Source organism: Furipterus horrens, unplaced genomic scaffold, assembly GCF_987537825.1.
Source record: "Furipterus horrens unplaced genomic scaffold, mFurHor1.1.pri manual_scaffold_4, whole genome shotgun sequence".
NCBI lineage: Eukaryota > Metazoa > Chordata > Mammalia > Chiroptera > Furipteridae > Furipterus > Furipterus horrens.
In genome coordinates this window covers 55,807,878-55,835,801 of record NW_028327174.1, presented here as the reverse complement: position 1 = coordinate 55,835,801, position 27,924 = coordinate 55,807,878, and the positions used below count along the sequence as shown (strand labels likewise).

The following is a 27,924-nucleotide window of genomic DNA, read 5'->3' as shown; positions in this document are numbered from 1 at the left end:
TTATGTGTGAGACTTTTTTTTCTTTGTGTGAAATCTTTCAAGTTGCATTCATGAGCTGGTTGGTGTAAACTTCCCTTCCTCCCCACCCCACCTCTTCGCCATTGTGTGTGCATGATTGTGTGTATGAATGTGAATTGAACGTGGCTGTGTCTAAGTTTTGGGGCATGGCAGAAGTAGGGAAAGGAAAAGAGATATCATAGTATACCTTTCTCTCCTAACCCAGTGTGATGAGCACAGGAAACAAAGACCTTAAGTTTCTGGTTCTAGGTTTCTGAGGAAGCAGGGAAGCAGGGAGTACTCACAGGAGGCAGATGGAAAGAAGTGGAGGACACAGGTATTCCCAGGCTTGGGAGAAGGGGTTGGGGCAGGAAGAGAAGAAATGGCGGTATTAGCTCCAGTTCAGGATGCAATTGTACCAAAAAGTTGTGGGGAAGTTAATGGGAGAGTGTAGCCTACTTATCCCAGGGCTGCTTGCCTCAGGGGCTTGGTTGGGGAAGTAGCTCTGAGAAAAGTGACCGCTGGGGTTTGAACTGTTCTGTAAAGCCACATAAACCTGTTTACATCCACTAGCTGGATTTTGTGTTCATTCTGGCAAGATGGATCTCTTTGGAGGCCCTGCGCCAGTGAGCGCACTTCACCGAAACCAAGCAGCTGCTGAGCTGTTCGAACTGAAACTGTTCGCTTGATATCCCCAGCAGGACCTCCAGGCAGGCAGACGATACTTAAGCCCCGGAACAGCTCCAAGGCAAAAACAGGAAATCTGATGCCTGGAGCAAAAGCAAAGGTAGAGGTGGAACAGACTAGAAAGAAGGGAGAGGCTTTGACTTTCAGTTTTTATTTGGTTAGAACAGTGATCTCTTCAAGTGGCATTTTTTTGCTTTTATTACTGGTTTTATTTATTTTTGTGCTCGTCTTTTCACTTTTCTCTCAACTGTGCTTTCACCTTCATCAAATCTTTAACTTTTCTCATATCCCAGAAATTGATTCCTTCTATTCAAATACTTAATAATTGAGGAGATAATTAGTCGTTTGAGCCCTATCTTCTTTTGTTCTTGGCAAAATACGCTCATCTCAACTGAGACCAGAGGAGATCCTCAACTAACCAATGAATATTTACTGTTGATCTCTTCCTTTTGGGAGTCTCCAGCATACTTCGCAAGCTTTAAACCTATACCTCCAGTATAACAGACACCCAGCCCAGCAAAAGACCACAGTTCCCGGTAGCTCAATTCCACATTTCCTCCCAAATAAAGCCTAATTTTTCTAATCCAATTAGCCTTTGGAATAATCCACTTGACTAGTAGAAGGGGAAGAATGTTTGTAAATTCACATTTAATCGAACTTTGATTCCTAATATTTTAAGTCAGAAGAAAATTCGTTGGTTGTGACTTTAGGCTCAATGTAGGAGATCGACTCGGATGAAATAGTACGTGTACTCAGTTCCCTTTTTCTTAGTTTATATCCACGCCCCCTGCCCGCTCGGGTGACTTGGACCAGTCCGGCTCGCCCCGCCCTGTTCCGCACGCGGCGGAGACTGGTGCCGCCGAGCTAGGTGGCGGGAAACTTTGCGGGGCCGGTCTGTGAGGACCGCTGGCTCCCCAGGGTTCCTGTGGACTGGCGGGGAACGGGTGAGTGTGTGAATGAGAGGACTCTAAGAGAACTGCGTCCCTGCGAAGCTATGGGCACTCTTGAGAGGCGCTGAGTTCCTTTCCCGCCACCGGGTTTAAAGGCAGAGGGCGGGGCGAGCTCTCCAGGTGCGCACGCGCAGTTTCCCACCCAGGTTAGGTGGGTACCGCAGCGTTCCCCACCAGCTGGGGACGCTCCTTCGTTCTCCCCAAGCCCTCTGGCACCACTTGGTCCGCGTGCGGAGGTGGGGCTGTGACGGGAAGGGACTCAGAGCCTTAGGGGTAGAACAGAGGTTCCTGAACATTTTCACTTCGGGACGCCCCATTCAGTTCAGACCCGAAAAAACAGATGTGCAGCTTAGTGTTTAGCGGGAGCTGGAATTCAGAGGTCTCTTGACTTCAGTCTTGGGTTTTTATAGTATCAATATGTTATTCCCTTCCCTGTTTTCCCTTGGGTGTAAGACTTAAGCAGGGTACAGCCTCTCTGTGGGTTTGTTAAATAGACCATCAGCCGAGGGGCAGGCTTCCGAAACATCAGATATATAATTAGCTCCTTTCTTTGAGCCTTTCAGGTCTTTACTCTGTTCTTCATGTTGCTAGGAGTTACTTTTATAAAAAGTCAATCTGACAACTGTTAACAGTATAATCAATAAAACATATTAAAAAAAAAAAAAAGAAAAGTCAATCTGGCCATTCTAGATTAAATTCAGAACTCCTCTTAGGCCATCCTCAGTCTGGCCTAAATCTTTAGGTGGGTATCCATGGCTTTTCACAGTCTGGCCTACACCCTCTCAGACTCATTCTCTAAAGCTCCCTAACGTGTTTCCTGTCTCCTGCACTTGACTCCCAGAGTGTATCTGCATTCTGCTCTTTCACACCTTGGTACCTATGCTCCTGATGTTCCCTCTACTTGAAGTTCTGACCACTTACTTCTCTGCCAGATAAGCTTCTCTTTCATTGACTGAGCTCATTTGTCCATCTGAAAATCTCTATTTCCAGCTCTCCTGTGTTCTTGAAGTACTGTACTTCCCTTTATTATCAGTGGCTCTGGTACCACTCAGTAAAGGTTCCTGAGCTCCTCACATGTACCTTGCACTGCACTGTGCTCAGTGTCCCATGGACAGAGATGAGTAGGATAGAGTTCCTGCCCTTAAGGGACTCTGTCTAGAAGGAAAAACTCAAGTAAAGGAACCCTTTGCAGTTACAGGGTGACAAAGAGGTCTATCTCGACTTCCTTCCTTAGCACTCCAAACTCTTGAGTAAGCCTGTCTACTTCCACAACTTCACAAACACACTATTCTGATATATCCTTTGCCTCCACATTTTAGCCCTAACCTTCCTTTCCTTCCTCAACTTTGAAACTTGCCTACTTGGGTTCAGATTAGAAACCACATAGTGAGCATCTACATTGTGCTGAACACAGTGATTCCTGATCAAGGAGTTTGTATCAGTGCAGTTGTTAACAGGGGGGTTGAATTAGAATCACCTGATGAGCATTTTCAAAACACTCTTATCCAAACCTTCCCCTCATCCCTCCTCTCCCCTTAAATTGTGATTCAGTAACTGGACTCTGAAAATTCAAAGGTGAATAACAATTCCTGCCCTTAGGTAATCTAAGGCTAATGGAGGGAGACAGACATTTTAAACAATCTGTTTAAGTGTTCCATACAACATGAGCTGTAAATGCCATTATGGACCTCTATTAAGTGGCATGAAGGACAGGTCCATTCTTTCTGGAGAAGTCAGGACGGAATGCCATTTGGGCAGAGTCTTAAGAGATGAGTGGATAGACTCCAGGGCCAGAGAGAGGAATGTTATGAGAGAGAAGCTTAAAAACTGACAGATCTTGAAGGACTTTGTATTGTTAGCATTGGTGGCCACTGAAACAGTTTTGTATAGTAGTGCATGCTAATGGTAGACAATTCAAATAGTACTAAAGTGGAAGGTAAACATTTCTCCTGCTGCAGACTCCCCCACCCCCAGTCTTTCTAGAGACTATCATAATGAAGTTTTTTATGTATCCATTGAAGGGTTTTAGGCAAGGTGGTTTTATACAGCCAGATCTGGTAATTATGTTGTGGGTGGATTGAAGAGAACAAGATTGGAGGCAGGGAAAGCAGTTAGGAAACAGCTGCATAAGCAAGAGATACTCAGGACCAGACAGATATAAGGTAGGTCCCATTGCCTTTGCTCAAGTCCTGAGTACAAGGATGAACGGGCCAGACAGGAAGCTTGAGGAAGAGTTAGCCTAAGTTAATGACCTGAGGTGTCTAGGGTGACTCCTAGGTTTCTTCTGTGAATAACTGAGTAGACAGTGTCAGTCCCTGAAAAATCCAAAATGTAAGTGGAGACAGACTTGGGGGAAGATGTTCATTTTTGGGCATGTTGAGTGTGAGTTATCTATGAGACATACAGGTAGGCAATGCTATTCATTAGTGTAACGTGGGGTTGGGACGATGGGAGCTCAGAGGGGCAAGAGATACAGGTTTGCTTGCTAATGAATGGTTCAGAGATAGTAGTTGAAGAGGTGGGAGTGGATGAGTGTGCAAGGAGACTGTGAAGTGAGGAAGAGGGCTAAAGGTGCAGGTCTCTGGAACATCAGCATTTAAGGAGAGGAGGAGCAGCTAGTATGGAGTCAGAGAGAGGTTTTGTTTTTTTGTTAGGTTTTCCATTCCTAAGCTGGAAAAGCTTTGAGCAACTCACAGAGATGGTGTCAGTATAAAGAGAAGATTGGAAACAAATGAGAAATGAGGAATAACCAACTAAGGTACAGAAAGGGATTATCAGTCACACAGACGAGGGCTTATATTAGAAGCAAAGAAGTCAGGGTGGGCATTTGAAATATGTATGTTTCTAGGCTTGGGTGTAGAGAGTTGAGAAAGGTCATGTCTGATGACCTCAGTTCCTAAAAGGGAGGAGGCAGGGAGACCAGGTGAGACGTGGGAAGAAATGGAGTAAAGGGGCTTGCAGATAATGGTGTAAGGTAGAAACGGCTGTTGCTTAGGAAGAAGAAGAGGAAGTGGACCAGGAACACTAAAAGGATTTACTGGGCCAGACTGAGAGCCCTATTCAGGCTGGAAGCTACACAGAAGTTGTGTATCACTATGCAGGATTGTTTGGTTTTCTCCAGCAAATCTGAGTTAGGATTTAAGAGTCTAGAAAGCAGATGGTTTCATTGATCTGAGGTTGGGATCTTTTGCAGGGTGAGTGCAGTGAAAGGACAAAAGACTGAAACCACGGAGAGAGTGATGTATGTATCAAGATACAATAGTAGGATATGTGATCCTGCTTTGTGCTACCCCAGTTTGATAATTTTGTTTTTTCAGCTCAGAACTCTGCAACCACTCCGTGGTTTATGTTCTAAATCCTTGAACTGATAGACAAAGACAACTTTTTCCATAAAGCAGGCTCCATCTTCCCCTTCTGTTCCTTTCCTGTTAGACTCATCTGTTCACAGTGGCTCTCTCTCCGCTTTTGCTCTGGCAGTTCTCTGCCTGCATCCTGTGTGACCTTCAGAAGTCCACTTCTAACCACACTGCCTCTCATAAAATCCTTGGCCACTGTATCCTGAAAAGAGTGCTAGTTTTTTTCAGAATTTCTTTTTCACTATCACTTATTTAGAGCCTCTACTCTCCTTTACATTGTCCGTTCTATATCATGTTGGTTTTATTTCTGCAACTAGAATTTTTTAGTACCACCGCAGCACTTGCACAACATTATCTTTTGCTTAGAAGGCTCTTCTGTAAGCATTCAGTGACTGACCACAGAGCCCAGTAGATGGAGAGAGGACACACATGTTTTGAGAGCGCTCCCTTTGTGCTCACCACTCAGTAAAGCACTGAATATCAGTGCTTCTCAAACTTTTTGATGAAGGACCAGACAGGGTCCCCTCTCCCCTCAAGTTGTTGCAGATCAGTATTTTTTTTTACCTCCAGCTTTATTGAGATGTAATTGAGATAAAAGTACTTTTGTTAAATGCTAGAACTATTAGTAGAAAAACAACTTTTCTAGTTTTCTGTATGAAAAAAGCATGCAGAATATGTATAGGCTTGATTATTAGATTTAACAGACACTAAATTGCCAGGAGATGTTCTAAATGCGTATGCTTGGTTTTCGTACTTACCTTGATGCAGACTGCTAATAGTGTGTATCAGCAATGGTCTGCAGACCACACTTTATGTAGCACTGCTTGCCATGATCTCATTTTAACATCCCTGTTTATTTTCTCAGTATACTGATAAGGAAACTGAGGTTTAGGTTAAGCCACATGCTCAAAGATCACCAACTTAGTACTGGACAGAACTGGAATTCAAATACCAAATGTCACTCTGTTACCGGAAGGGGACCGGGCCCAGAGTGAGTCTGCCTTGGGCCAGCTGATAATGTGTGGGTTCTTGACTTCATGCAGGAAAGATTTCACAAGACGAGCCCAGCTGGTATTGAGAGTATGTTTATTAAAGCTCGGGACAGTGAAACAAGGAAGGGCCGAGGATAGAAGAAGCAACAGGACAGAGCCTAGGTGGGGCTGCTTTGGCTCTCTGGAAATGTTATAGGAAAGAAAGAAGCCCAGGTGGTCAGCTCACTGGAGAGTCAGAGAGAAAGGGGGTTTTGAGACAGGCTCAGGGAGTGAGCCTGAAAAGAGCTGCTTGCCGCTGCCCATTGCTCCCCTGGTTGCAAGTCTTGTGGCGACCCTTAGAGTTTAGTAGAAAGAAAATTCACTCAAAAAGGAGATTCAAATGGTTGTGCTCCAAGGAGGGTGTGCTGGCTTCTTTGTCTTGAGGTGGGGACTTTATAGGAGGTCTCAGGGGAGATCTCAATGGCATACTCATCAGCTTTTCCAGGTGTGCCTTTCAGGGGTTCATTATTCATTGCAGCGGGTCCTGGCATCACCTGCCTGGTTTTGCTGCTTTTCTGGGCCTGGAGCTGAAATACAACTGAGACCTAGATATTATCTCTAGGGAGGAAAGGTCAGGGGAGCTAAGCTGCATGGTCAGTGATATGCCAGGGAAGGACACGCCACCCTGGGGGCGCCCTCCGACACCAGTTTTGCACCTTGCGAAGCACCTGGTGGCCGTCCGTATCTGGCTGTACTTTGCTTGGCCAGTTCAGCTATCTGTCTTAGTTTTCCCATTCCACTTGCCAAGGAATTTTCCTAGCTTCTTACTGTCCTGCCTCAATTCTCTTAGCAGTAGTGATTGTCAAAACTTAGTTCTTCAAACAGAGTTGGTTTGGAACAGTTGGGTATTTTTTTGGTGGGTTTTTTTTTTTTTTTGGCTTTATTTTGTTTTCAAGAAATGAGTTAATTTTCTCTTTTGAATTGCAAGTGTATTTAATATTTTATCTTTTGTTTTCCTTTAGTTCTTGCATTTTGAGGCCTATGAGTAATTTCAGATGCATATTGCTTCATCGGAACTACTTGGTACTTATTTGGTGGGAAAGATAACTAACATCACTTTTAAATGTCCATGTCTGCTGAGTCTAAGATGTTTCACAAAGTTCTCACCTGTCAGTGATGAAATGTGAAAATACAATTAGTGTTTCCATAAAAATCAAATTTATCAGATTTAAAAGACTGTACTTTATCCTGAGATTTTCTCCTTAGTTTTTTTTGGTTTAAATAGTGAAAATAGAATATATAGCAATTGTGTGGGGTGTTTTTTATAACATCTGTATTGAGATATAATTCATAAATCATAAAATGTACCCTTTTAAAGTATATAACTCACAGTTTGCAATCATTACCCACTATCTAATAATAGAATATTTTCATCACCTCCAAAAGAAACCCCATACATTCCTACTAGCAGTGACACCCCACCCCTTCTTACCCCAGTCCCTGGCAACCACTAATTACTTTCGGTCTCTGTGGACATTTCATATAAATGGAACCATATAATATGTGACCTTTTGTATCTGGCTTCTTTCACTGAACAGGATGCTTACAAGTTTTATTTATATTGTAGAATGTATCAGTACTCCATTTCTTTTTATTGTCGAATAATATTCCATTGTATAGATAGATACCGTTTTTTGTTTATTCATCAGTTGATTGCCGTTGGGTGTTTTCCACATTTTGAATTTTATAAATAGTATTGCTATCAACGTTCATATACTATGAGTTTTTCTGTGGACATACTTTTCGTTTCTTTCAGATATATACCTGGAAGTGGGATTGTGGGTGATATGTGATATGGTAACTCTGTGTTTTAACGTTTTGAGGAACTGCCAAACTTATTTTCCACAGCAGCTGCACCATTTGGCAGTCATACCAGCAACATGTGTTTGGCTTTATATATTTATTTATTTATTTTATTTTATTTTTCCTAAGAGTCCTTAAGTTACAAAATTTAAATTTGGCAACCTTGTTAGTCTTCCTAAATTTAAAAAAAAAAAAAGGATTAAAGATTCATCCATAAAAATCCAGACGTTTAGGATCCACTACATTATGCAAGTCTATATTTTAAAACAAAACAAAACAAAAACCCAAAATGAAACCTATCCAGGAGAATTTCTTTTTTTTCTATTAGTTCTTTGGCAAGCTAGAATGGCTGGTTCTGTTTTGCTTCTGTTATGGGTGAACTCTTTTGCCTGGGGGGAATTCTTTTCAAAGGAGAAAGCTCAGGAAGTGGAATAAAGTGCTCTGATTGGAACAGAGAAATCATAGGCTTGTCTGTATCTGTACTGCCCAGTTGTCTGGAAACAGCACACGTGGTCTCTCCTTTCCCCTCTTAGGAGGAGGAATAGATTTGGTGGAGGTAACTACAGTGAGACCCCACTCTCTTGTCCTGTGCATCAGGGTTAACCATTGATATTCACAAAAATTCAAGAGTTTGGACTGTTTCAAAACTCATTTACAGTGGGAGATTTAAAAAACAAACAAACAAAATGAAGGGCTGGGGAGGGAGACCAAAGAAGACTGTATGCTTTGAGTGAAGCAGAAGAGGTTTCCGAATCTATGGGTAGAAGCAGTGAACAGCAGTAACTCAGCCTGCCAGCCCACCTTTGGACCCGGAAAGGAGGTGAGAGAGAGAACCGGGGAGTACAGCAATGGCTACCTTTGCTGTTTTTATTGAAAAGTCACCAGAAGAATTAAAAGCAATGAATTACCTTTATTTTTAAATATAAGCGCTATCTTTACTAGTAATTTCTGAAATCCCTCATCCGCTTCAGATCATTCATATATTTATGTGGTTATTGTGAACATTCTGCTCTGTGCCCTTTTTAGTATAGACTTTTGAATTTTAGTTTGCATAGTTCGTTTTTATGTGATACTTTGTTCATTAATATTCCAAAGTTTTCCTAGCTCTTCCCTAGGTTTTGGGTATCTGGGTTGTGTCCAAGGCTTTACCATTACAGATAATTCATCTATAATAAATCTTTTATTGGGGTGTTTATTCTCTCTCTGAGCCTGTTTCTTCATCTGTAAAATGGAGATACTTTTTTTTTTTTTTTTTTTAAGATTTTATTTCTTTTTAGAGAGAGGGGCAGGGAAGGTGTAAGGGAGAGAAACATCAATGTGTGGTGCCTCTCGCACACCCCCAGCTGGGGACCTGGCCTGCAACCCAGGCATTACCCTGACTGGGAAGCAACCAATGGCCTTTCCATTCTCAGGCTGGCGCTCAGTACACTGAGCCACACCGGCCAAGGCTGCGTTTTTTTAAGTATTTGTATTTTTGTTTGTTTTTATCTTTTAAGTGTTTGTGTTTTTAATATCCCTATTACCAGTCAAGATAAGATGGTTTTTCCAGCTTGGGAGGATATATACTGGTACATGAAATTATAAAGCATGGAAACTGCTAATTTTTAATTTAACTTTGTGTTATCCATCACAATTTATAATATGCTTTTATGTAACTTCATTGGATTCTCACAATAACTGTATAAGAGGGGAGTGGATTGGGGTCAGGGAAAACCTCAGACCACAAGGCAGATACCCAATGGGAGACACTGAAGCAAGGATTGCGTGGAGTCCTTGTTGGACAGAAATTGCTAGGCCCTATACCTCTGAGCTTCGTCATTAACTGGAGGCTGCCAGGAAAGAGTAGGGCTGAGGTGGATCCTGGAGGTGCTGTCAGCTAGCCTCATGCTTTGCAGGTAAATGGCAAGATCTTTTTTGAACAGAAGTCTGAGCAGGGACCTCCATGGCTGCCACAGTATCCTTTTCTTTATTTTTCAGATGGAGCAAACCAAAACTGACTTACTGAAGAATAAACAGGTAGACAGTGAAGCCAGGACTCTGACCCCACCTTCTGACCATTGTTACTGATCTTTCTATTACACCAGGAAGCATTTACGAGTTTTTCTTGACTGTCTCCCATATGAAAGAAATTCAGTGCATTCAGAAATGCATAAGACAATATTTAGCAGAGAAGAAAGAATATATTCTGGAAAATTATAATGCAAAAATGTAGTTTAGTGCTGGAGGAGAAAGTACATGTATGTGCCATTAGACCCTGTCCTGCTGTAGGCCGTCAGGGAATAAGGAGTGACATTTGAGCTGGATCTTGAAGGTCAGAGAGTCTTAGAACTTTTGAAGTTAATGGAGGAGGGTGGACTTTACAGAAGGAGGAAAAAAACTGAGTGAAGATCTGGAGAGCGTGGTGGGGCTCTGTTTTGGAATATGTGTATTTAAATTCCTGGAGATCAAGGAATAGACAGACAGAAGAGGCAACTAAGCCATGGAGCTAAGAAGTGGTGGGTTGGATGGGTATGCGTGATGAAGATAGAAGACAAATAATCAGATTATAAGTGGTCTCGGAGAGGAAGATGAGGCCAGACAGACTAAGCGAGTAGCTTCTGGTTAACTGCATGAAAAAAAAGTGAACTGTAAGTTTTCTGTCCCTGGCTGCCTCTTTTTTTTTTTTTTTTTTTTCATTTTTTTAAATCCTCACTTGACATATTTTCATTGCTTATAAAGAGAGAGGGAGGGAGAGAGACAGAGACATCAACTTGGTTGCCTTCTTGCACACACCCCGACTGGGGATCAAACTCACAACTGGGGTTTATGCCCTGACTGGAAATTGACCCCGTGACCTTTGGGTCTACAGGATGACGCTCCAACCAACTGAGCCACGTTGGCAGGTCCCTGGCTGCTTTTTAATAGTGTTTTCACCAGGGAGGGCTGAAACTCCTATTGAGTGTTCTTTTATTTCAGTTCTAAAGAATAGGCCCAAGACTGCTGGCTTCCTCATGACCCTTAGCCTGGGAGCTTTACATTAGGTCACCTGACCCATTTCTTCCTCTATTTTTCCTGTTGCTCTCTGGTTTTGTCAAAACTGCATTGAATTAGCCCTGACTGGTGTGGCTCAGTGGGTTGGGCGTCCTTCCACAAACCAAAAGTAGTCACTGGTTTGATTCCCAGTCAGGGCACATGCCTGAGTTGGGGGCCAGGTCCCCACTTGGGGGCGTTCGAGAGGCAATTGATCAATGTTTCTCTCCTCTTTCTTTCCTCCCTTCCCTCTCTCTAAAAATGGGTAAATAAAATCTTTAAAAACAAAACAAAACTGCAGGACATTAAAACCTGAAGTCCTCCTGGTTCTCTTGCTGCAGAACCTCTTCCCTTCTCCCTACCTGCTTTCCTCCCCACCACTCCCCTTATTTTGGTAGCCAGGTAACAGGTAGCTGTTACCACCTCTGTTATTTTTGCCTTTCAGGTTTGAGGGCTCTGCTGGTGCCAGTTTTACGCATTTTTGATCTATACTTAGAATTAATTGGTCTCCTATGGAGGAGGCAGTATATAGTGGGAGGGAAGCTGGGAGGATATATGAGGTTATCTGTCAGGGAGCTTTTCATACATGGCTTTGTCCCTGCCGTTAGAAGACATTATCATTTCACCCCTTTTAGTGCCGGAGTGTGATGCTGTGTCTTATTTTGAGGAAGATGTGCTGACTCAGCATCTTTCTAACCAGCTCTGCTATGTTTTTGTCAGCTTCCTAGGCTGCCATTTAGAAAATACAGGCAGAAAAGCCCGAGTGAGCAAGTGAGCGAGAGAGAGAGAACGAGCGAAAGAGAACCTATCTATACATGCCAGTAGTCTGTCTGAAAAAGCTAGATGTGTCTTTGAGCAGAGTCAGAGATTGCCCAGGTCTCAGAGGCCACAGATCCCATGAGAAAGGGCAGCCAGGGAAAGTCTCCCTTCAGCATTTCTGGTCTTTCATTGAGTGTTTTACTGGCTCACTCTTGCAGGGATGAATCAGTCAGAAAGTAGGTCAGTGCTGGGTAGGGGCAGGGGTAGAGGGATAGCAGGCAGCTGGAGAAGTAGACCAGTTGCAGTAAAAGCCAGGAGATAACATCAGGCATTAAACCTTAGTTCTTAGGGTACTGCCCATTTCCTGTCGGGAAACTGGGGCAGAGTCAGCCTAAAGGTCTCTGTGGAACAGAAAATGGTCTTTTTATTTTTAAAAGATTTTATTTATTTTTAGAGAGAGAGGAAGGGATGGAGAAAAAGAGGGAGAGAAACATCAATGTATGGTTTGCCTGTCACTCGCCCCCAACTTGGGACCTGGTCTGCAACCCAGGATGTACCCTGACTGGGAATTGAACCGGTGACCCTTTGGTTCACAGACCGGTGCTCAGTCTACTGAGCCACACCAGTCAGGATGAGAATGGTCTTTTTAGAGGAAGCTGCCACAGCTAAGAGCAGCCAAGGGGACAAGATTGATGGATATTTCCTATTTTCCACAGAAGCAGGGTAGCGAATGTAATGTGTTTGTGTGTGTCTGTGTTATTAGGTCAGGTTCTGAAACATCCAGGGTTCTGGGTCTGTGCTTACTTGATTACACAGGGGAACAATTTTTAACATAATTCCGTTGAGTTAGATTTTTCAACTGTTTTAGACTTAAATAGGCATGCTGATTTCAAAACTGCAGTTAGTTTTCTTCTGTCACGTCAAGTTTTTTTCTGTACAGCTTATCTTAATGTGACAATTCTAGGCCGGATATAACCTGGACTGAGGGAAGCACTAGTGCTCTCCTGTTGGCTGAAAGCAAAGGTCACTCGAGTGGGGAGGGGTGGGGGACGACCTTGGAGACCAGCGACAGGCTCATACTTGTCCAGGCTATTCAGTTACACATGAGACAGTGTGATGAGAGGCTGTGTGCCACTCTATATAGTGAATCGTATTCCGAAGTGTAGTCTGAGTTCTTGTCTGTATACAAGGAGTTAGCAGAATTTACTTTTTTATTTACATACGTACTTATTTCCTTTTCTTCAGATCATGTCTGCCTCTGCTATTTCTTGTCATAAGTGCCTAAACAACCCTGATTCGTTTTGTCATATCTGTGGCAGTTTCACCATTCCCAGTCAAAGGACAAACAACAGCGCATTTGTCAGGCAAGCCTATTCTGCATATTTTAAAGTAAAACTTGGTGATCAAGATAAGTCTTGGGCCCCTCACAAGGTGTGCAAGCAGTGTGTCGAGAGTTTACGGATGTGGACAAAGGGAACACATGATAAAATGCCATTTGGTATACCTATGGTTTGGTGAGAGCCCAGAGATCATTCAAGTGACTGTTATTTTTGTATAGCGAAAACGTCAGGATATAACAAGAAAAATAAATGTGAAATAGAGTATCCTAGTCTACCATCAGCTATACACCCAGTGCCTCATTCAGATGAAATCCCAGTGCCAGTTTTCATTGAACTACCCTCTTTCGAAAAACAGTAGTATGGTGAAGAACTAAGTGACAGCAATGATGAAGATTTTGAAATTGAAGATGACTCAGTTTGTAAGGGATTTGATCAGCATGAGTTGAATGATTTGGCATGAGATTTGGGACTATCCAAAAAGGCTTCAGAACTCCTAGTATCAGGATTGCATGAGAAAAACTTGCTTGAAAAAAGGAGCAAAGGTATCCTACTTTCGATCAAGAGAAAGTGCATTTATGCAGTACTTTCGAAGTAACGGTGGCTTTGTGGATTGCCATAACATACATGGTTTAATGGAGGAATTGGGAATTCCAATCTATAACGCAACTGAATGGCGACTGTTCATCGATAGCTCAAAGTGGAGCTTGAAGTATGTCCTCCCCCACAATGGCAATTTATTTGGTGCAGTCCCAATTGGCCATTCAGTTTTGTTTTGTGAAGAATATGAAGACATAAAGAGAGTCATTGATCTGCTGCAATATCACAAGCACAGTTGGATCAGCTGTGTTGACCTTAAAATGATCTGCTTCCTTCTTGGTCAATGACACAGATACACCAAGTATCCTTGTTTTCTGTGTATGTGGGACAGCAGAGCTTATGCGAAGCATTGGGTGGAGTCAAATTGGCCTCCAAGATCTAACCTCGAACCTGGTGATCTAAATGTTCTACATGAACCACTTGTTGACAGAAAGAACATTATATTCCCACCTGTGCGTATAAAACTGGGTCTCATGAAGCACGTTGTTAAAGCTTTGCCAACTGAAGGAGACTGTTTCAAGTATCTCGTTTTGGCATTTCCTAGCTGGTCGTTTGAAAAGATAAAATACCTTAATATGTATGTTTGGTAGCAGAACTTTACTACTTGTCCACAATTTGACTCATAGTAACAATATATAGCCTTTATATGAATAAAATAACTAAATAAACGTACATTCAGGGAATTTTTTCTTTATTTTCCTTTGTACGTACATTTTGTATATGATTTGGGGGGCAAAGGGAGGGTATCCTGTACCTTAAAAAGTTGACGTGATAGAGAAAAAATGGGGTCATTCTTGGGTTCAGATGCCAAAAGTTAGTCAAAAACAAGTGACAGATCTAACTCAGTGAAAATTGTGTTCCCCAGTGTTATCTGATGAAGGTTTAGGGATCTTAATTAAAAGTGGAATGCTTCAGAAAAGGAAGATGGTTCTCTTGGGGAAAGTGACAGGAAATTTCACCAGTTCCTATTTCCTCACCCATTCTCTTAGAGGTTGGCTTCTACAAAGATTACTAAAACTGAAGAGTAGTTTGGGGGGGGTGGGGGGAGAAAGGAACTTTATGCATTTCCAGTGCCTCAGAAGCCTGTAGGCTCCTAGGATAGAGCAGATCCTAAGTGGAATCACTGTACGCTGAGGGTTGGGTTCTCTTGATTCTTGTGGTACATAAGAGCTGTAATAGTGGCTGTGGAAAGGCTGTGGAAGGGGACTGGGTCTGGCAAGTTTAAGGGAGAGGGAAGTTTGTTCTCCTCTTCCTACCAAAGGCTGCAGAACTATCTAAGGGTAAACGTCTCCCGAGTTGCCCTGGCTGGTGTGGCTCAGTGGATTGAGCACCAGCCTGCAAACCAAAGAGTCACTGATTCGATTCCCTGTCAGGGCACATGCCTGGGTTGTGGGTTGGGGGCACTCAAAAGGCAACCACACATTGATGTTTCTCTCCCTTTCTTTCTTCCCCCCTTTGCCTCTCTCTAAAAATAAATAAATATAATCTTTAAAAAAAAAATGTCTCTGAGTTGGTGCCTTTCTCTGTCTAAGTTTACCTTAACTCTGAAACAGACTGTTTCTATGGTTTTAGATCCAAGTTAGAGCATGGGGTGGGTGCTTGATTCTTAGGCTTGGAGCCTCTGGGGTTTTGATTAGGTAGAAGTCTTAACTAAAAGCTTTCCCGGAGACTGGGAACAATACTTGGCTCTGACAAAAGTGGAGCATTTGAGGATCTTGATCAGAATACTCGGAGTGTTAGGGCCCTATCCTGTTTCCCTCTCCCTTCCATGGAGAGGATCCTACAATTGTTCTTTTTCCCTGTCTCTGCAGCCTCATCATTTTGTCTCTCCCGTATCCACCTGCCTTATATCGATTGGCTACTCCACTATTGTATGAACTTGTACATGATGAATTGTGAACTTCTAGCCACATGTAGTGCCCTTGGGTACTTGGAGGGAGACACTTACCACAAAGAACCAGATTGCTTAGGTGAGTACCTTTTGGAGGAAACAGGTAAAAAATTTGAATTGAGGTCTGGTGAATTTCTCAAGCCATGTGAATGAAAAGTACTTGGGCCTGGATGGAGCTTCTTCCAGGGATCCACATAAGTGTTTGTTCTGTCCCTGAAGAGAGTGTGAAGGATTTGATCCGCTACTTGAGACATGAAGATGAGACTCAAGATGTACGGCAGCAGCTGGGGGCAGCCCAGATCCTGCAGAGTGACCTTCTACCCATCCTTACCCAGCACCACCGGGACAAGCCTCTCTTTGATGCTGTTATCAGGTTGTTTCCCCAGCTTTTCGACTTTTACCATGTGCCAGCCAGCATTTGGTGTTTGAGCTGAGAGATTTTGGTGTTTGTGCCTGGCGGGGAAACTTAACAACTTCTCCCTCCTTCATTGTTTCCCCAGGCTGATGGTGAATTTGACACAGCCAGCCTTGCTCTGCTTTGGCAGTGTGCCCAAGGAGCCTAGCTTCGGGCACCATTTTCTACAGGTGCTAGCTTACTTGCAGGCCTACAAAGAGGTAAGGTTCTCCTTCAGAATCCCTGAGGCAAAATTTGGAGGCAGTGCGGAAGGAGAAGGTGGGAACTACTTAAGGTCCATTCCCTTGTTTTGTAGGCTTTTGCCAGTGAGAAGGCTTTTGGGGTCCTTAGTGAAACCTTGTATGAGCTGCTACAGCTGGTGAGTGAATTTCCATCTTCCAAGATCCCAAGGACAGTTAGCACCTTGCTCCTCCTCTGGGTAGAGCACCAGGTTGGGCATTGTCAGAACATGCTGAGTTTGGAGATACGGTCCCAGTCTTGCGACTACATAGTCTAGGCCATTGTCCCTGGCTACCTTGGGGCACTTGAAGCTTTTCTTTTCTTTGTTTCTCTTTTTTCCAAATACAAGTGAAAGTTTATTTAGAAAGTTACAGAGGTAGAAAAAGTGAGCCAGCTGGACTGCATGAGCTCAGGAAACAAGTTACAGAGGCAAAAGAAGGGCCCTTGGAGCTTAGGAGAGAGAAAGTACAAAGGTACACAAGGTGCGAGAGAGAGAGAGAGCGCTCTTTCTTTTTAATCCTTATTCTCCTCTGTGCCTTGGTCCCCAGCCAGGGTAGGTGTTGCCTGCCTTTCACAGAGTCTCTTCCTCTAACTCTCCTTCTGACTAGGGCTGGGAGGAACGGCAGGAGGAGGACAACTTGCTGATTGAGCGGATCCTGCTGCTGGTCAGAAATATTCTCCACATCCCAGCCGACCTTGATCAGGAGAAGGTGAGACAGGGTCTTGGGTTTTCTGAGTTTTTGTGCTTGGTAAGGTTGAGCTGCCCTTTTTTGCTTTTTTTGTCCTCTGGCAAGTCTGGGTGGGGAACCTTGGTCAAGGAATGAGTTGGAGAACCTCAAGGCAGGGTAATGGGACTGACTGACCTCCCTCTCTCCCCTCACCACTCGCTGCTCAGAGGATCGATGATGACGCCAGTGTCCATGACCAGCTTCTCTGGGCAATTCACCTTAGTGGCCTGGATGACCTGCTCCTCTTCCTGGCCAGCTCGCCCACTGAGCAGCAGTGGAGTCTTCACGTGCTAGAGATCATCTCCCTTATGTTTCGTGACCAGGTGAGACTCTGACTTATTGACCCAGTCCCTTCACCCTTGTACTTTTCTGCTGTGCGGCCAGAATTGCTCTTATAATAATGGCTGAGTTCTCTGGACAACAGAAGAGTCATGTCTCGAGTGTAGGGTCCCATTAATAATCCTATTTCGTTCATTCTTTCTGTCACCAGTAGGAGTGGACTCAGAATAAGGAATGACCATCCTTCTGACTCTTCCCTCTATGTTCCAAATCTAGAACCCTGAGCAGCTGGCAAGAGTAGGGCAGGGACACTTAGCTCAGGAGCGGAGCACAGATGTGGCAGAATTGGAGGTATTGCGCCAGCGAGAGATGGCAGAAAAGAAGACTCGAGCCCTCCAGCGAGGCAACAGGTGAGGGGCGAGGAGCTGCTCTGGCTATGTTCCCATTCCCTCACTATGGAGTGCAAAGGGCCTGAGCTAACTTTTAACACAGTGGCAACCAGATAGCATTTTTTGCAGTTAGAACACACTCTGATGTGCTAATGAAAGAGAATGGGGATAAAACATCCAGAGAATTAAGGGATCACCCTGGATATTTGTGTTTTTTTGTTTTGTTTTTCACTGTAGGCATTCTCGATTTGGGGGCTCTTACATTGTTCAGGGGTTGAAATCTATTGGAGAGAGGGACCTCATCTTTCACAAAGGTCTCCACAATGTGAGTATGCTCCCATCTGGGGTGGGAACTCCATATTGTGTAGCCTAAGATGGATAAATGTCTCTGGAGGTAAAGCTTCTCTGTTAGGGGGCTCAGAATAGGAGACAGTAGGAAAAATAGAGCATTTGGCATTATTGTGTTTACCTCTGTCTTCACTTAGTTCCAGAAGGGGAGAACTTTCTAAGAATTTCTCTTGAAAAAACTGCAGAACCAGGGACATGGAAAGAGCTGCAAGGGGAGGGTGGTCGTTAGGAGTAATTTTAACCCCAACCCACACCCCTAGCTCCGGAACTACAGTTCAGATTTGGGAAAGCAGCCGCAGAGGGTGCCTAAACGTCGCCAGGCTGCCCGAGAGCTGTCCGTTCAGCGCCGCTCTGCCCTCAATGTGAGACTCTTCCTCAGAGACTTCTGCTCTGAGTTCCTGGAGAACTGTTACAACCGGCTCATGGGCTTGGTGAAGGTGAGAGCCCAGGACGGATGGAGTAGAGAGGTCACCGGGCCAGTGGTGGCTAAGGAGAGCCACCTGGGGAGGAGCCTATGGGAAGCTGACTGTGGGCTAGTAGGCGGGAAGGATATAGGGTGCCCCTGAGAGATGATGATGATGTCAGAAGGGTAGCAGATTAAAGTCTCTCAAGAAACCGCTCCAGAAGAAGGGACGATGAATGTGGAGACACTGGGAAGAAGAAGAGAGGCTTGAAATTATGGATCTTAGAATAGTTACAGTGGTGTCTAGGGTCCAACCAATTATCATAGGATAGGAGGAAATTGGAAGCCCCAAGGTCATGGAATGGCCTTTTTTTTCCTGGACGTTAGGATAACCTGCTTCGGGAGAAAGCTCAACAGCATGATGAGACCTATTACATGTGGGCCTTGGCTTTCTTCATGGCCTTCAACCGGGCTGCCGCCTTCCAGCCAGGCCTCGTCTCTGAGACCCTCAGTGTCCGTACCTTCCACTTCATTGAGCAGAACCTGACTAATTACTATGAGATGATGCTGACTGACCGCAAGGAGGCTGCCTCCTGGGCACGTCGGTGAGTGGGATGAGAATTGGAGTCAGAATGGACATCCTGGCCAGGCTAGGAATCTGAATGCCTGAATTCTGGATGGCATTTTCTTTTCTGTTTCAGGATTAAGGTGGTCAGGCTAGGAGGCAAGGACTGACTTGCTGGGCCATTCTATTTTTGATGGCATTGTTTGGAGGGGAGTAGTACTGTTTCCATGAGACTATGTCCTAAGTTGTCCTTCTCTTTCTCTCAACTCACAGGATGCACCTGGCTCTGAAGGCCTATCAGGAGCTGCTGGCCACAGTAAATGAGATGGACATGTCACCAGATGAGGCTGTGAGGGAGAGCAGCCGCATCATCAAAAGTGAGGCTCTGGCATGGTCTCTGATTCTGGCCTTCCCCATCTCTTTAAAAATATTGTTTTTTTAAGTTGTATCATATTTTATTTTAATTTTTAAAAAGGTTTTATTTATTTATTTTTAGAGAGAGGGGAAGTGAGGGACAAAGAGGGAGAGAAACATCATTGTGTGGTTGCCTCTTGCACACCCTCAACTGGGGACCTGGCCTGCAACCCAGACATGTGCCCTGACTGGGAATCAAACCAGTGACCCTTTGGTTTGCAGGCCAGTGCTCAATTCACGGAGCCACACCTGCCAGGGCTGGCCTTCAGCATTTTATTCTTACCAGTTTTAACTTTACCCATCTCCTTTTCCTGAACTTTCCAGACCAGTCCTTCTAGTCCTTCTCTTCCCCATTTCTAGACAACATTTTCTATGTGATGGAATATCGAGAACTATTCTTGGCGCTCTTTCGAAAGTTTGATGAGAGATACCAGCCTCGCTCTTTCCTTGTTGACCTGGTGGAAACCACCCACCTCTTCCTCAAGATGTTGGAGCGGTTCTGTCGGAGCCGAGGAAACCTGGTGGTGCAGGTACTGGGCGGTCTCGGGATGTAGAAAGAGATGGGCGGGAAAGGGGGAGGACAGGGCTTCTTTCTCCTCACATTTTCTGTAGCTCAAGCTGATTCATTAGAATTACTCTGAACTAAGAGGACAAGAGATGTTGCTGATATGAGTCTACTATAGTTTCCATCTTTTATTAGATTAACCCCTGATAATTCAGGGAACATTTATTGAACACTTACTATGTGCTAATAAGCACATAAACTCTGGGGATTCATAATATCAGAATTTAGTGATTATGCTGTGATATTTCCTGGTTGTACTTCTGAAGCACTGTAGTGAGATGGAACGAACCTTAAATTGATAGAAGGTCTGGGGTCTCTTACTGTATTAGTTGCTGTTAGAATAACTCAGGTTGCTTATGACAGGCTCCATAGTCCTAAAGTTGTTTCTAATATTTATCCATGAGCCTGAAGTGACATATAAATGAAAAACCTGGCACAAGAAGAAAACCTCAAGAAATTTGTATCCTGGAGACACAGGGACTCTGCTTTGTAAAAGGTTTTTCCTAGGGGGTGCTGTTTTTGCTGCAGCTTTAGTAGTCGGTCAGAACTGGACTTGGAAGGGTAGTAATATCAATGAGACTTTTCTAAAAGGTATTTTTACACTCAAGGCTATATTGTATTATTATCAATAATAGGTAATATTACTTCTTGGGTGTTTACTACGTGTCAGATGTTGTGCTAGGGTTTTCTTGTAATACTCACACCAGTACTAGGACATATGCCCAGAGTGGTTAAGCAACTTATTCAAGGTTTACTAGTAAATGACTAGCATCAATGTTTTAAGTCGAGATCTACTGGACTCCAAAGCTCAAGCTCTTAACATTTGGTATATTTTAGTTTTAAGATCTTTGAATAGAGAATGAACCTTAAGGGCTTTGTAGCTCATCCTGTGTAACCCATACCAAGGACTTGGGGGAGCAGGGCAGGGTGCTGACTCTCACTCTTGCTTTATAGGAGGAAAAAATTGTAAGCTCTATTTACGAAGTACTTTGCATTTTACAAAATCTTTTCATGTATAAAAGTATTTCTTATCCTCATAGAAAATCTGTTTATTCCATAGACTTCTGCTTAAGATGTCACTGCTTTTGGGAAATCTGACCCCCAAGAAATGAGTCAAGTGCTATTCCTTTGTTTTGCCATGGCATTTTCTGCTCAGCCGTATTTTAGGTCCTGTCAACACTGAAATGTAATTGACCTGCCTCCCCCACTGGACATAAGCTCCTAAGGGCAAGGAAATATGCTGTTCACTGTTGCTTTCCCATTGCCTTTGAGTAGCACATAGTGGTCACTCTGTGAATGTCAAATTAATTCAGACATCAAGTGAATTAATAATAGAGAAGACATTAATGGGGAAAGGCCTCCTTAGCTCTCTTGCCCTTTTTTTTTAAAGAGAGACGGGAAGGGATGGAGAAAGAGAGGGAGAGAAACATCAATATGAGAGAAAAACAGCAATCAGTTGCCTCTCGCACACACCCAGCCAGAGACCAGACCTGCAACCCAGGCATATGCCCTGACTGGGAATCGACCCAGTGACCTCTCGCCTTGCAGAATGATGCCCAACCAACTGAGCCACACAGGTCAGGGCCTCTCCCACCATTCTAAGATAGTTCTTTCTTCATAGAACAAACGAGCGAAGAGAAAGAAGAAAAAGAAGTCCATTGCTTCTGGTAATGTGCCTTCTAGCCCAGGGAACCTGGAGGCCCTGTGGCCATCCCTGGCTGAGCAGCTACAGTGCTGTGCCCAAGTAGGTGGTTGCAGAAACCTTGTCTTTTTCAAGGGTAGTGCTATGGGTTGGCTGTCTGGGTCTCCCTCTTCTCTGTTCCTGTAACCTTAATCCCTCTCTAGGATCCTGAGCTCAGTTTGGACTCCATGGTTCCCTTTGATGCGGCCTCAGAGGTGCCAGTGGAAGAGCAGCGGGCAGAAGCCATGGTGCGGATCCAAGATTGTCTGCTGGCTGGCCAGGCCCCACAGGCCCTGGCCCTCCTTAGGTCTGCCCGGTAAGAACCTCTGACCACCCATTCTCCTGGACCCAGCTTTGGGAGCAAAGGGAGGCTTTCACTGTGCTAAAGGGTTCTCAGTCTTCAAAAGAAATAATTCCCATCAGAACTGCTAGAGCTCTACACTGAGTACTGAGTCCTGGGAAGTTTTGATTGGTCTGTTGGGGAGGGGGGTTGTTTCTTAAAACAACAGAAAGGACAGTTAAGTGGGAGAAAAAATGAACATAGTTCTATGAGCCAAAGATAGCCATCATTAACATTTTGATGAGTTATCATCCAGAGTTTTTTTTTCTGTGTTAGATATTATCTAAACATTCTTTTACAAAAATGAACTATTGCACATTCTGATTTATAGTATTTGTTCATTTCTCAGTACATCTTGAGCATCATTTCTCATCAGATATATTTCTATAATTGTTAATGACTTTAAAACACCATTGTGTGAATATGTACATTTATTCAACCACATGTCAAACGTTTAGATTGTTTCCATTTGTTCTCATGTGGTCTCATTGCACTGTGGCTTATGAGGGAAAATTTCCCTCAAGTCATTGTTGCAGCTTTGAGGTAATCATTTGCATTCTCTTTCTGGCTGACAAGTACGTCTACATTCCTCCTCCTGTTTTAAATTATAACTCAGATTCCCTCTGGTTAAAGTCTTTTTTTTTCTCTGTGTGCTCCAGGGAGGTATGGCCAGAAGGAGATGTGTTTGGCTCTCAAGACATTTCCTCAGAGGAAGAGATCCAGCTGCTGAAACAAATCCTCTGTGCCCCGCTTCCCCGTGAGTCTCCATGTCCTTCACACCTCTCTGCTTCTAGCTCTCCTCTAGCACCAGTTACCCAGTAATCCTCACTCTTCCTGTAGGGCAGCAGGCGCCAGACGAACGAGGGGCAGAGGAGGAAGAGGAAGAAGAAGAGGAGGAGGAGGAATTGCAAGTGGTCCAGGTGTCGGAGAAAGAGTTTAATTTTCTGGACTACCTGAAACGGTGCGGACCAGGAGGACTGAGCTGGTCCCAGGATGGAGATTGTGGGGCCGTGAGGCTGAACAGTGTCATGCTGATATCCTCTCCCTCCCTGTCTTGGTGCAGCTTTGCCAGCTCAACTGTCCTCCGAGCCTATGTGCTGCTGCTGCGGAGCTACAAGCAGAATAGTGCCCACACTAACCACTGCATAGTCAAGATGCTGCACCGGCTGGCCCATGACCTCAAAATGGAAGCTCTTCTTTTTCAGCTCTCACTCTTCTGCCTCTTCAATCGCCTGCTTAGTGACCCTGCCGCTGGGGCCTACAAAGTGAGGAGATACTAAGGAATTGGGGTCTGGAGGTTTAGGGGAGTTTTGGAGTAAAAGGTTAGTCTTCAGGAGATACAGGGCACTGAGGAGTGTTGGGCTGAGAGATGAGAGGATGGTGAGGAGGTAGGCAGTCTTGTTGAGGGAGCGGGGTGGGGAAGGATAGAAGGGAGTCTGAGTGAGGAGGGGGCAGCTGGGAACAGCTGTAGAGAAAATACTTAAGAGGCCTGGTTTATGTATACACGTAGGCCAGAGGCCTCACAGCAGCCTCCCTCTCCGACAGGAGCTAGTGACTTTTGCCAAATACATCCTGGGCAAGTTCTTTGCATTGGTTGCAGTCAACCAAAAAGCCTTTGTGGAGCTGCTGTTCTGGAAGAACACATCTGTGGTTCGAGAGATGACCGAGGGCTATGGCTCCCTGGATGGCGGGTGAGCTCGAGGATGGGCAGTAAGGGTGGGTGATACAGTCACAGAGTGTCAAAGCTGGAAGAGCTTCCAGATTAGTCAGTGTAACCTTTACCATTCGTTGCTGAAGAAAACAAACTGCGAAGGTGAGATGCTTTACTTAAGGTCACCCAAGAGAGGAATGGGACCAGAGCCTAAGTCTCCTGTCTACTCTAGATTCCTTCTCCAGCCTTCATGGGGGAGGGGGAGGGGTCAGTTGGCAATGGGGTGGCCCCCCCCAGGGGGAGTCTGTATGTGCCCCATCCCAGAATGTGCTAGGGAACCATAGGTTTCATAGAAATATTTTGCCTCTTTCCTTAGTATCTCAGCTCCTCTCCTTCCACACTTTCTTTTTCCCATAATGCTCTCAGTCCCTGCAGTGTCTGGTTCCGTAGGCACAGCCTGGACAATCTCTTAGTTAGACTTTAAGGATCCTAAGTGGGGAGGAGGGTGAGGGGAAGGAAGCACATCTTAGGCCTCTGTCGATGGGCTCCTCTGGGGTACCTGTGTCGTCTTTCTTGTTCTTTTAGAACTGACCAGACAGGACCTTTGGTCTCCTCTTTTTGGGCCAGCAGCCTACATGCTCTCCCCCTCCTTTTCCAATTCAGATCTTCTAGTCGTAAACCTCCTGTGTGGAGCCCAGAGGAGGAGGCTCGGCTTCAGGAACTGTACCTTGCCCATAAGGATGTGGAAGGTATGAGGCCTTGAGATCTGAAGAGCTTACGAGGATGGCAGCAGGAGCTCCAGGACCCCTCTTTACTGCCTTACTCTTCCATCTCAGGTCAGGATGTGGTAGAAACCATCTTGTCACACCTGAATGTGTCTCGAACGCGTAAGCAGGTCATCCACCATTTGGTGCGGCTAGGACTGGCTGACAGTGTCAAGGACTTTCAAAGGTAGAGGTACATGTTCTGGGGGGAATTGAGATGGGGAATCCTCTGTTCGTGGCCTCAGCCCACTCTTCACTAATACCTTCCTAAATAGGAAAGGAACCCATATCGTACTGTGGACAGAAGATCAAGAGCTGGAGCTGCAGCGGCTTTTTGAGGAGTTTCAGGACTCAGATGGTAAGGGAGGTAGAAGTTCAGGGAATCTCTGATGTGAGAGCCAAGCTTTTTCTTTCCCTTCCTGTTCCCAAGTAAGGCTTACCCATCTCTTCTGTCCCTTTATTGTATTTGTGCTGTCATTTTTGAGTGAATCGAACCAGCCTCTATCTTCTGATTTTCTTTACTTCTCTTTCCTCTGTTGCTCTTGGGTATTCAATTTCCTTCTTTATAGATGTCCTGGGTCATATTATGAAGAATATCACAGCCAAACGCTCACGGGCCCGAATAGTGGATAAACTGCTGGCTCTGGGGCTGGTAGCTGAGCGGCGGGAACTATACAAGAAACGCCGGAAGAAGCGCGGGCCCTCGCGCTTGGTAATAACCCTCCCCTGGCTCCATTGGTGTGGGACCACCCCCCTGGAGTGCTCCTTAGAAGTAGCCCACCCAGGATCTTCCTGATTTGGGCTGTTCTGACTAGGTCCACCCAGACCCAGAGGACTCCACTCAGTTCCTTATCTTGTCTCCTTCTTTCATTTCCCACCCCCACTGAATTTTAGCCTAATGGAGAGGAGTCCCTAAAAGATTTTTGCCAGGAAGATCTGGAAGAAGAGGAAAACCTGCCAGAGGAAGAGAGTGAAGAGAAGGAGGAGGGCTCAGATGCAGAAGAAACTTCCCAGGGGAGCTTAGTCCTTTCAACCGAAAACCTTGGGCAAAGCCTGCATCAGGAAGGTGAGGGCTTGGGCTGGGAGTGGAGTCTCAGGCGGAGGAGGGGTTTCGGCGTTTGGGCCAATGATAAGTTTTTTTCCTTCCCTTAGGCTTTTCTGGTCCTCTCCTTTGGCTCCAGAACTGCCTGATTCAAGCAGCAGGAGATCGGGAAGAGGATGGTGAGTGGATAAATGAAGATTTCAGAAGGTTTGAGGCACTGGAAGCTGCTGGTCGTGGGATAAAGAACCAGTTCTTTACATCTTCACCATATGGCTATTGACCCTGTTCTAGGCTGTTCCCAGGCAGTTCCATTGGTGCCACTGACAGAAGAAAATGAGGAAGCAATGGAAAATGAACAGTTTCAGCAGCTGTTGCGCAAGCTGGGGGTTCGACCTCCTGCCTCTGAACAGGTAAATACACCAGTTGCATTGCTGCTATTTCAGGATACATCTCCTCATTTCACTGCCCAAGACTCCTGCGGCAGCTGTCCTGCTAGTCTTCCTGTCTCCAACTTTCCTTTCCCCTAAGTCCGTGTTTCATGCTGCCCCCTGAGTTATTTTTCTAAGATATAGTTTTGATTATATTACTCCTCTGTCCAGAGCACTTAATGGTTCCCCAATGTTTGCAGGACAGATTCCAGAGCTTCCAAGTGGCATGCCTGGCTTTGGCCAATTTTTCAAAGCCTCATGGGCACTACCCTACATCACATACCTACCCTACATCATAGTCATCCTCCAAATAGTAGGCTTTTTCATACCTCCAAACATTTGATCATGCCAGCCCATCTCCTGGGAGGCCCCAACCACACATCCAGCCCTGAAGACTCAGGTTAGTTGTCAGCTGCTCAGAGAAATAGTCCTATCACTTTCAACCCCTGAAGCAAAAGTAATCACTTTGGCAACTGTATAGTCTAAGAATCCTATGGTGTTAGACTATATTGATATATTTTTTTCTGATTAGATTGTAAGTTCCTTGAGGGCAGGGATCATTTCTGATTCACCTTTTTAGATCCCCGGGATTCATTCATTTATTCAGTTAATGGCTATATTTACTGGGAACTTATTGTGGCAGGCACTAAGCCAGACATTGGGCATATATTGAGTAAATAAGCAGTAAGTTCATAACCCTTGTGGATCTTCACCAGTGCAGGGTCATATTTATTCAAGAATAATATCAAAATCTGGTGAACTAGAGGTTGGGCCTTTCTCATTGCTTTCATTTTCACCATCTTTGCCTCTGTAGGAAACCTTCTGGCGAATTCCAGCCAAGCTGAGTCCCATCCAGCTCCGGAGGATAGCAGCTTCTTTGAGTCAACCAGAGAAAGAGGAAGAGCTTCAGCCAGGGCTAGACCTTCAAGTCTCTGGACAGCAAGACCCTGAGGAAGAGCACCAAAAGGAACACCGAGCACAAGCCCTGAGGGCTCTCCTATTAGCCCGGAAAAAGAAAGCAGGCCTGATGTCCCCAGCAGGTAATGACAGGACCACTTATTGAGCACTTACTATATGCTGGCCATGGTGATGTAGAGGTTGATAGAGTATTTTTAGAATTTGAGGGCCCAGTTGCCTAATTTTATGCTTCTTATAGTCATTTCAGAGGCAGAGACTACTGGTGGGAAAGAGCAGCTGAAAGTGGCACCCAAGAAGCGACAACTATTGGACAGCGATGAGGAGCAGGAGGAAGATGAAGGCAGGAGCCAAGGTAGGGAGTCTGAGTGGGACCTACTCTTTCTTTTAACCTCTGGCACTCTTCTCTTAATCCTGAGAGTAAAAGCTACCCCCTCCTTCCCCTCTAACATATTTAGATATTCTCTTTCTCCTCACTTCTGTCATTCCCATAGCACCAGAGCTGGGCGCTCCAGAAATCCAAAAGAAGAAACGGTTTCAAATTGAGGATGAAGATGAGAGTGACTGAAGAGCCAGAAGCCTAGGGGTAGAGATAGACCTGTATTTAGGTGGTGAGTTTTATCAGAGTTTGAAAAGTCATAAAGGACGCAGAAACTTCTCTTACTGGACGGGAGCAGTAGAGTCCTGGGCTTCCCCATGGATTTAGGGTCCAGGAAGTTCGACCACGGTGTGGGACTCCTCTGCAGTCACTTCTCCTAGATTTATCAATATGACTCAGTAGCTCTCTTACTTGGCTTCTTCTCAGCACCATTTCTTTGGGTTATTAGTGCCCCCTAGCAAATGAAAGCAGTGAATGAAATACAGAAGGTACCTTGGACCCCTCTGATTGATCTGTTCTTTTTGGCTTTCTGCTGGAGCTGGGTCCCAGCACCAGATGGGGAGCTGTGTGATATGATGGGTAGAGGTGTTGCACCATTTTAAAAGGCACCAAATACTCCCACCTTCATTTTCTTCCCTTTGGTCACCCCCTGCACACCAGATTGATCCCAGTTCCTGCAGTGGAGGTGGGGTTGCGATGCAGTACTCCCCAGATGATGGAATATGTTTGGTTTGTATTTAATATTGAAATCACGTAAAATTAAAAGTTGCCAGTGTTGATCTGACTTCCAATCTGTCTAAGTATGCTGCTTTTGTTCTTGGGAGAACTTTTAACTATTAGGGTTAAAACAGACCATGAGTTTTCCCTTTTCTCTTACTTTCCCTACAGAAGACACAGAAAAACATTCTCACCTCAAGATCCTTTCTCTAGCATAAATCTTTGGGGTGACATGAGTTTGCAGCAGGAAGAAACCTGAGCC

General features: G+C 44.7%; 1 protein-coding gene across 1 annotated transcript; it reads left to right on the top strand.

The window, feature by feature from the left end:
- The first annotated feature begins 1,540 nt into the window (after positions 1–1,540).
- On the top strand, positions 1,541–27,736 carry TIMELESS (timeless circadian regulator). The gene is made up of 29 exons (XM_090273413.1): positions 1,541–1,628; positions 15,341–15,499; positions 15,640–15,793; positions 15,921–16,035; positions 16,131–16,193; positions 16,663–16,764; positions 16,950–17,105; positions 17,338–17,471; positions 17,688–17,775; positions 18,059–18,235; positions 18,589–18,806; positions 19,040–19,143; positions 19,541–19,710; positions 21,367–21,489; positions 21,591–21,742; positions 22,426–22,523; positions 22,607–22,727; positions 22,830–23,031; positions 23,312–23,457; positions 24,081–24,166; positions 24,254–24,368; positions 24,457–24,539; positions 24,751–24,893; positions 25,076–25,247; positions 25,334–25,402; positions 25,515–25,633; positions 26,466–26,691; positions 26,808–26,921; positions 27,061–27,736. Exons 2-29 carry the CDS (start codon positions 15,403–15,405, stop codon positions 27,132–27,134), a joined length of 3,621 nt encoding a protein of 1,206 aa, XP_090129539.1. The 5' UTR covers positions 1,541–1,628; positions 15,341–15,402; the 3' UTR covers positions 27,135–27,736.
- The last annotated feature ends 188 nt before the right edge of the window (positions 27,737–27,924 follow it).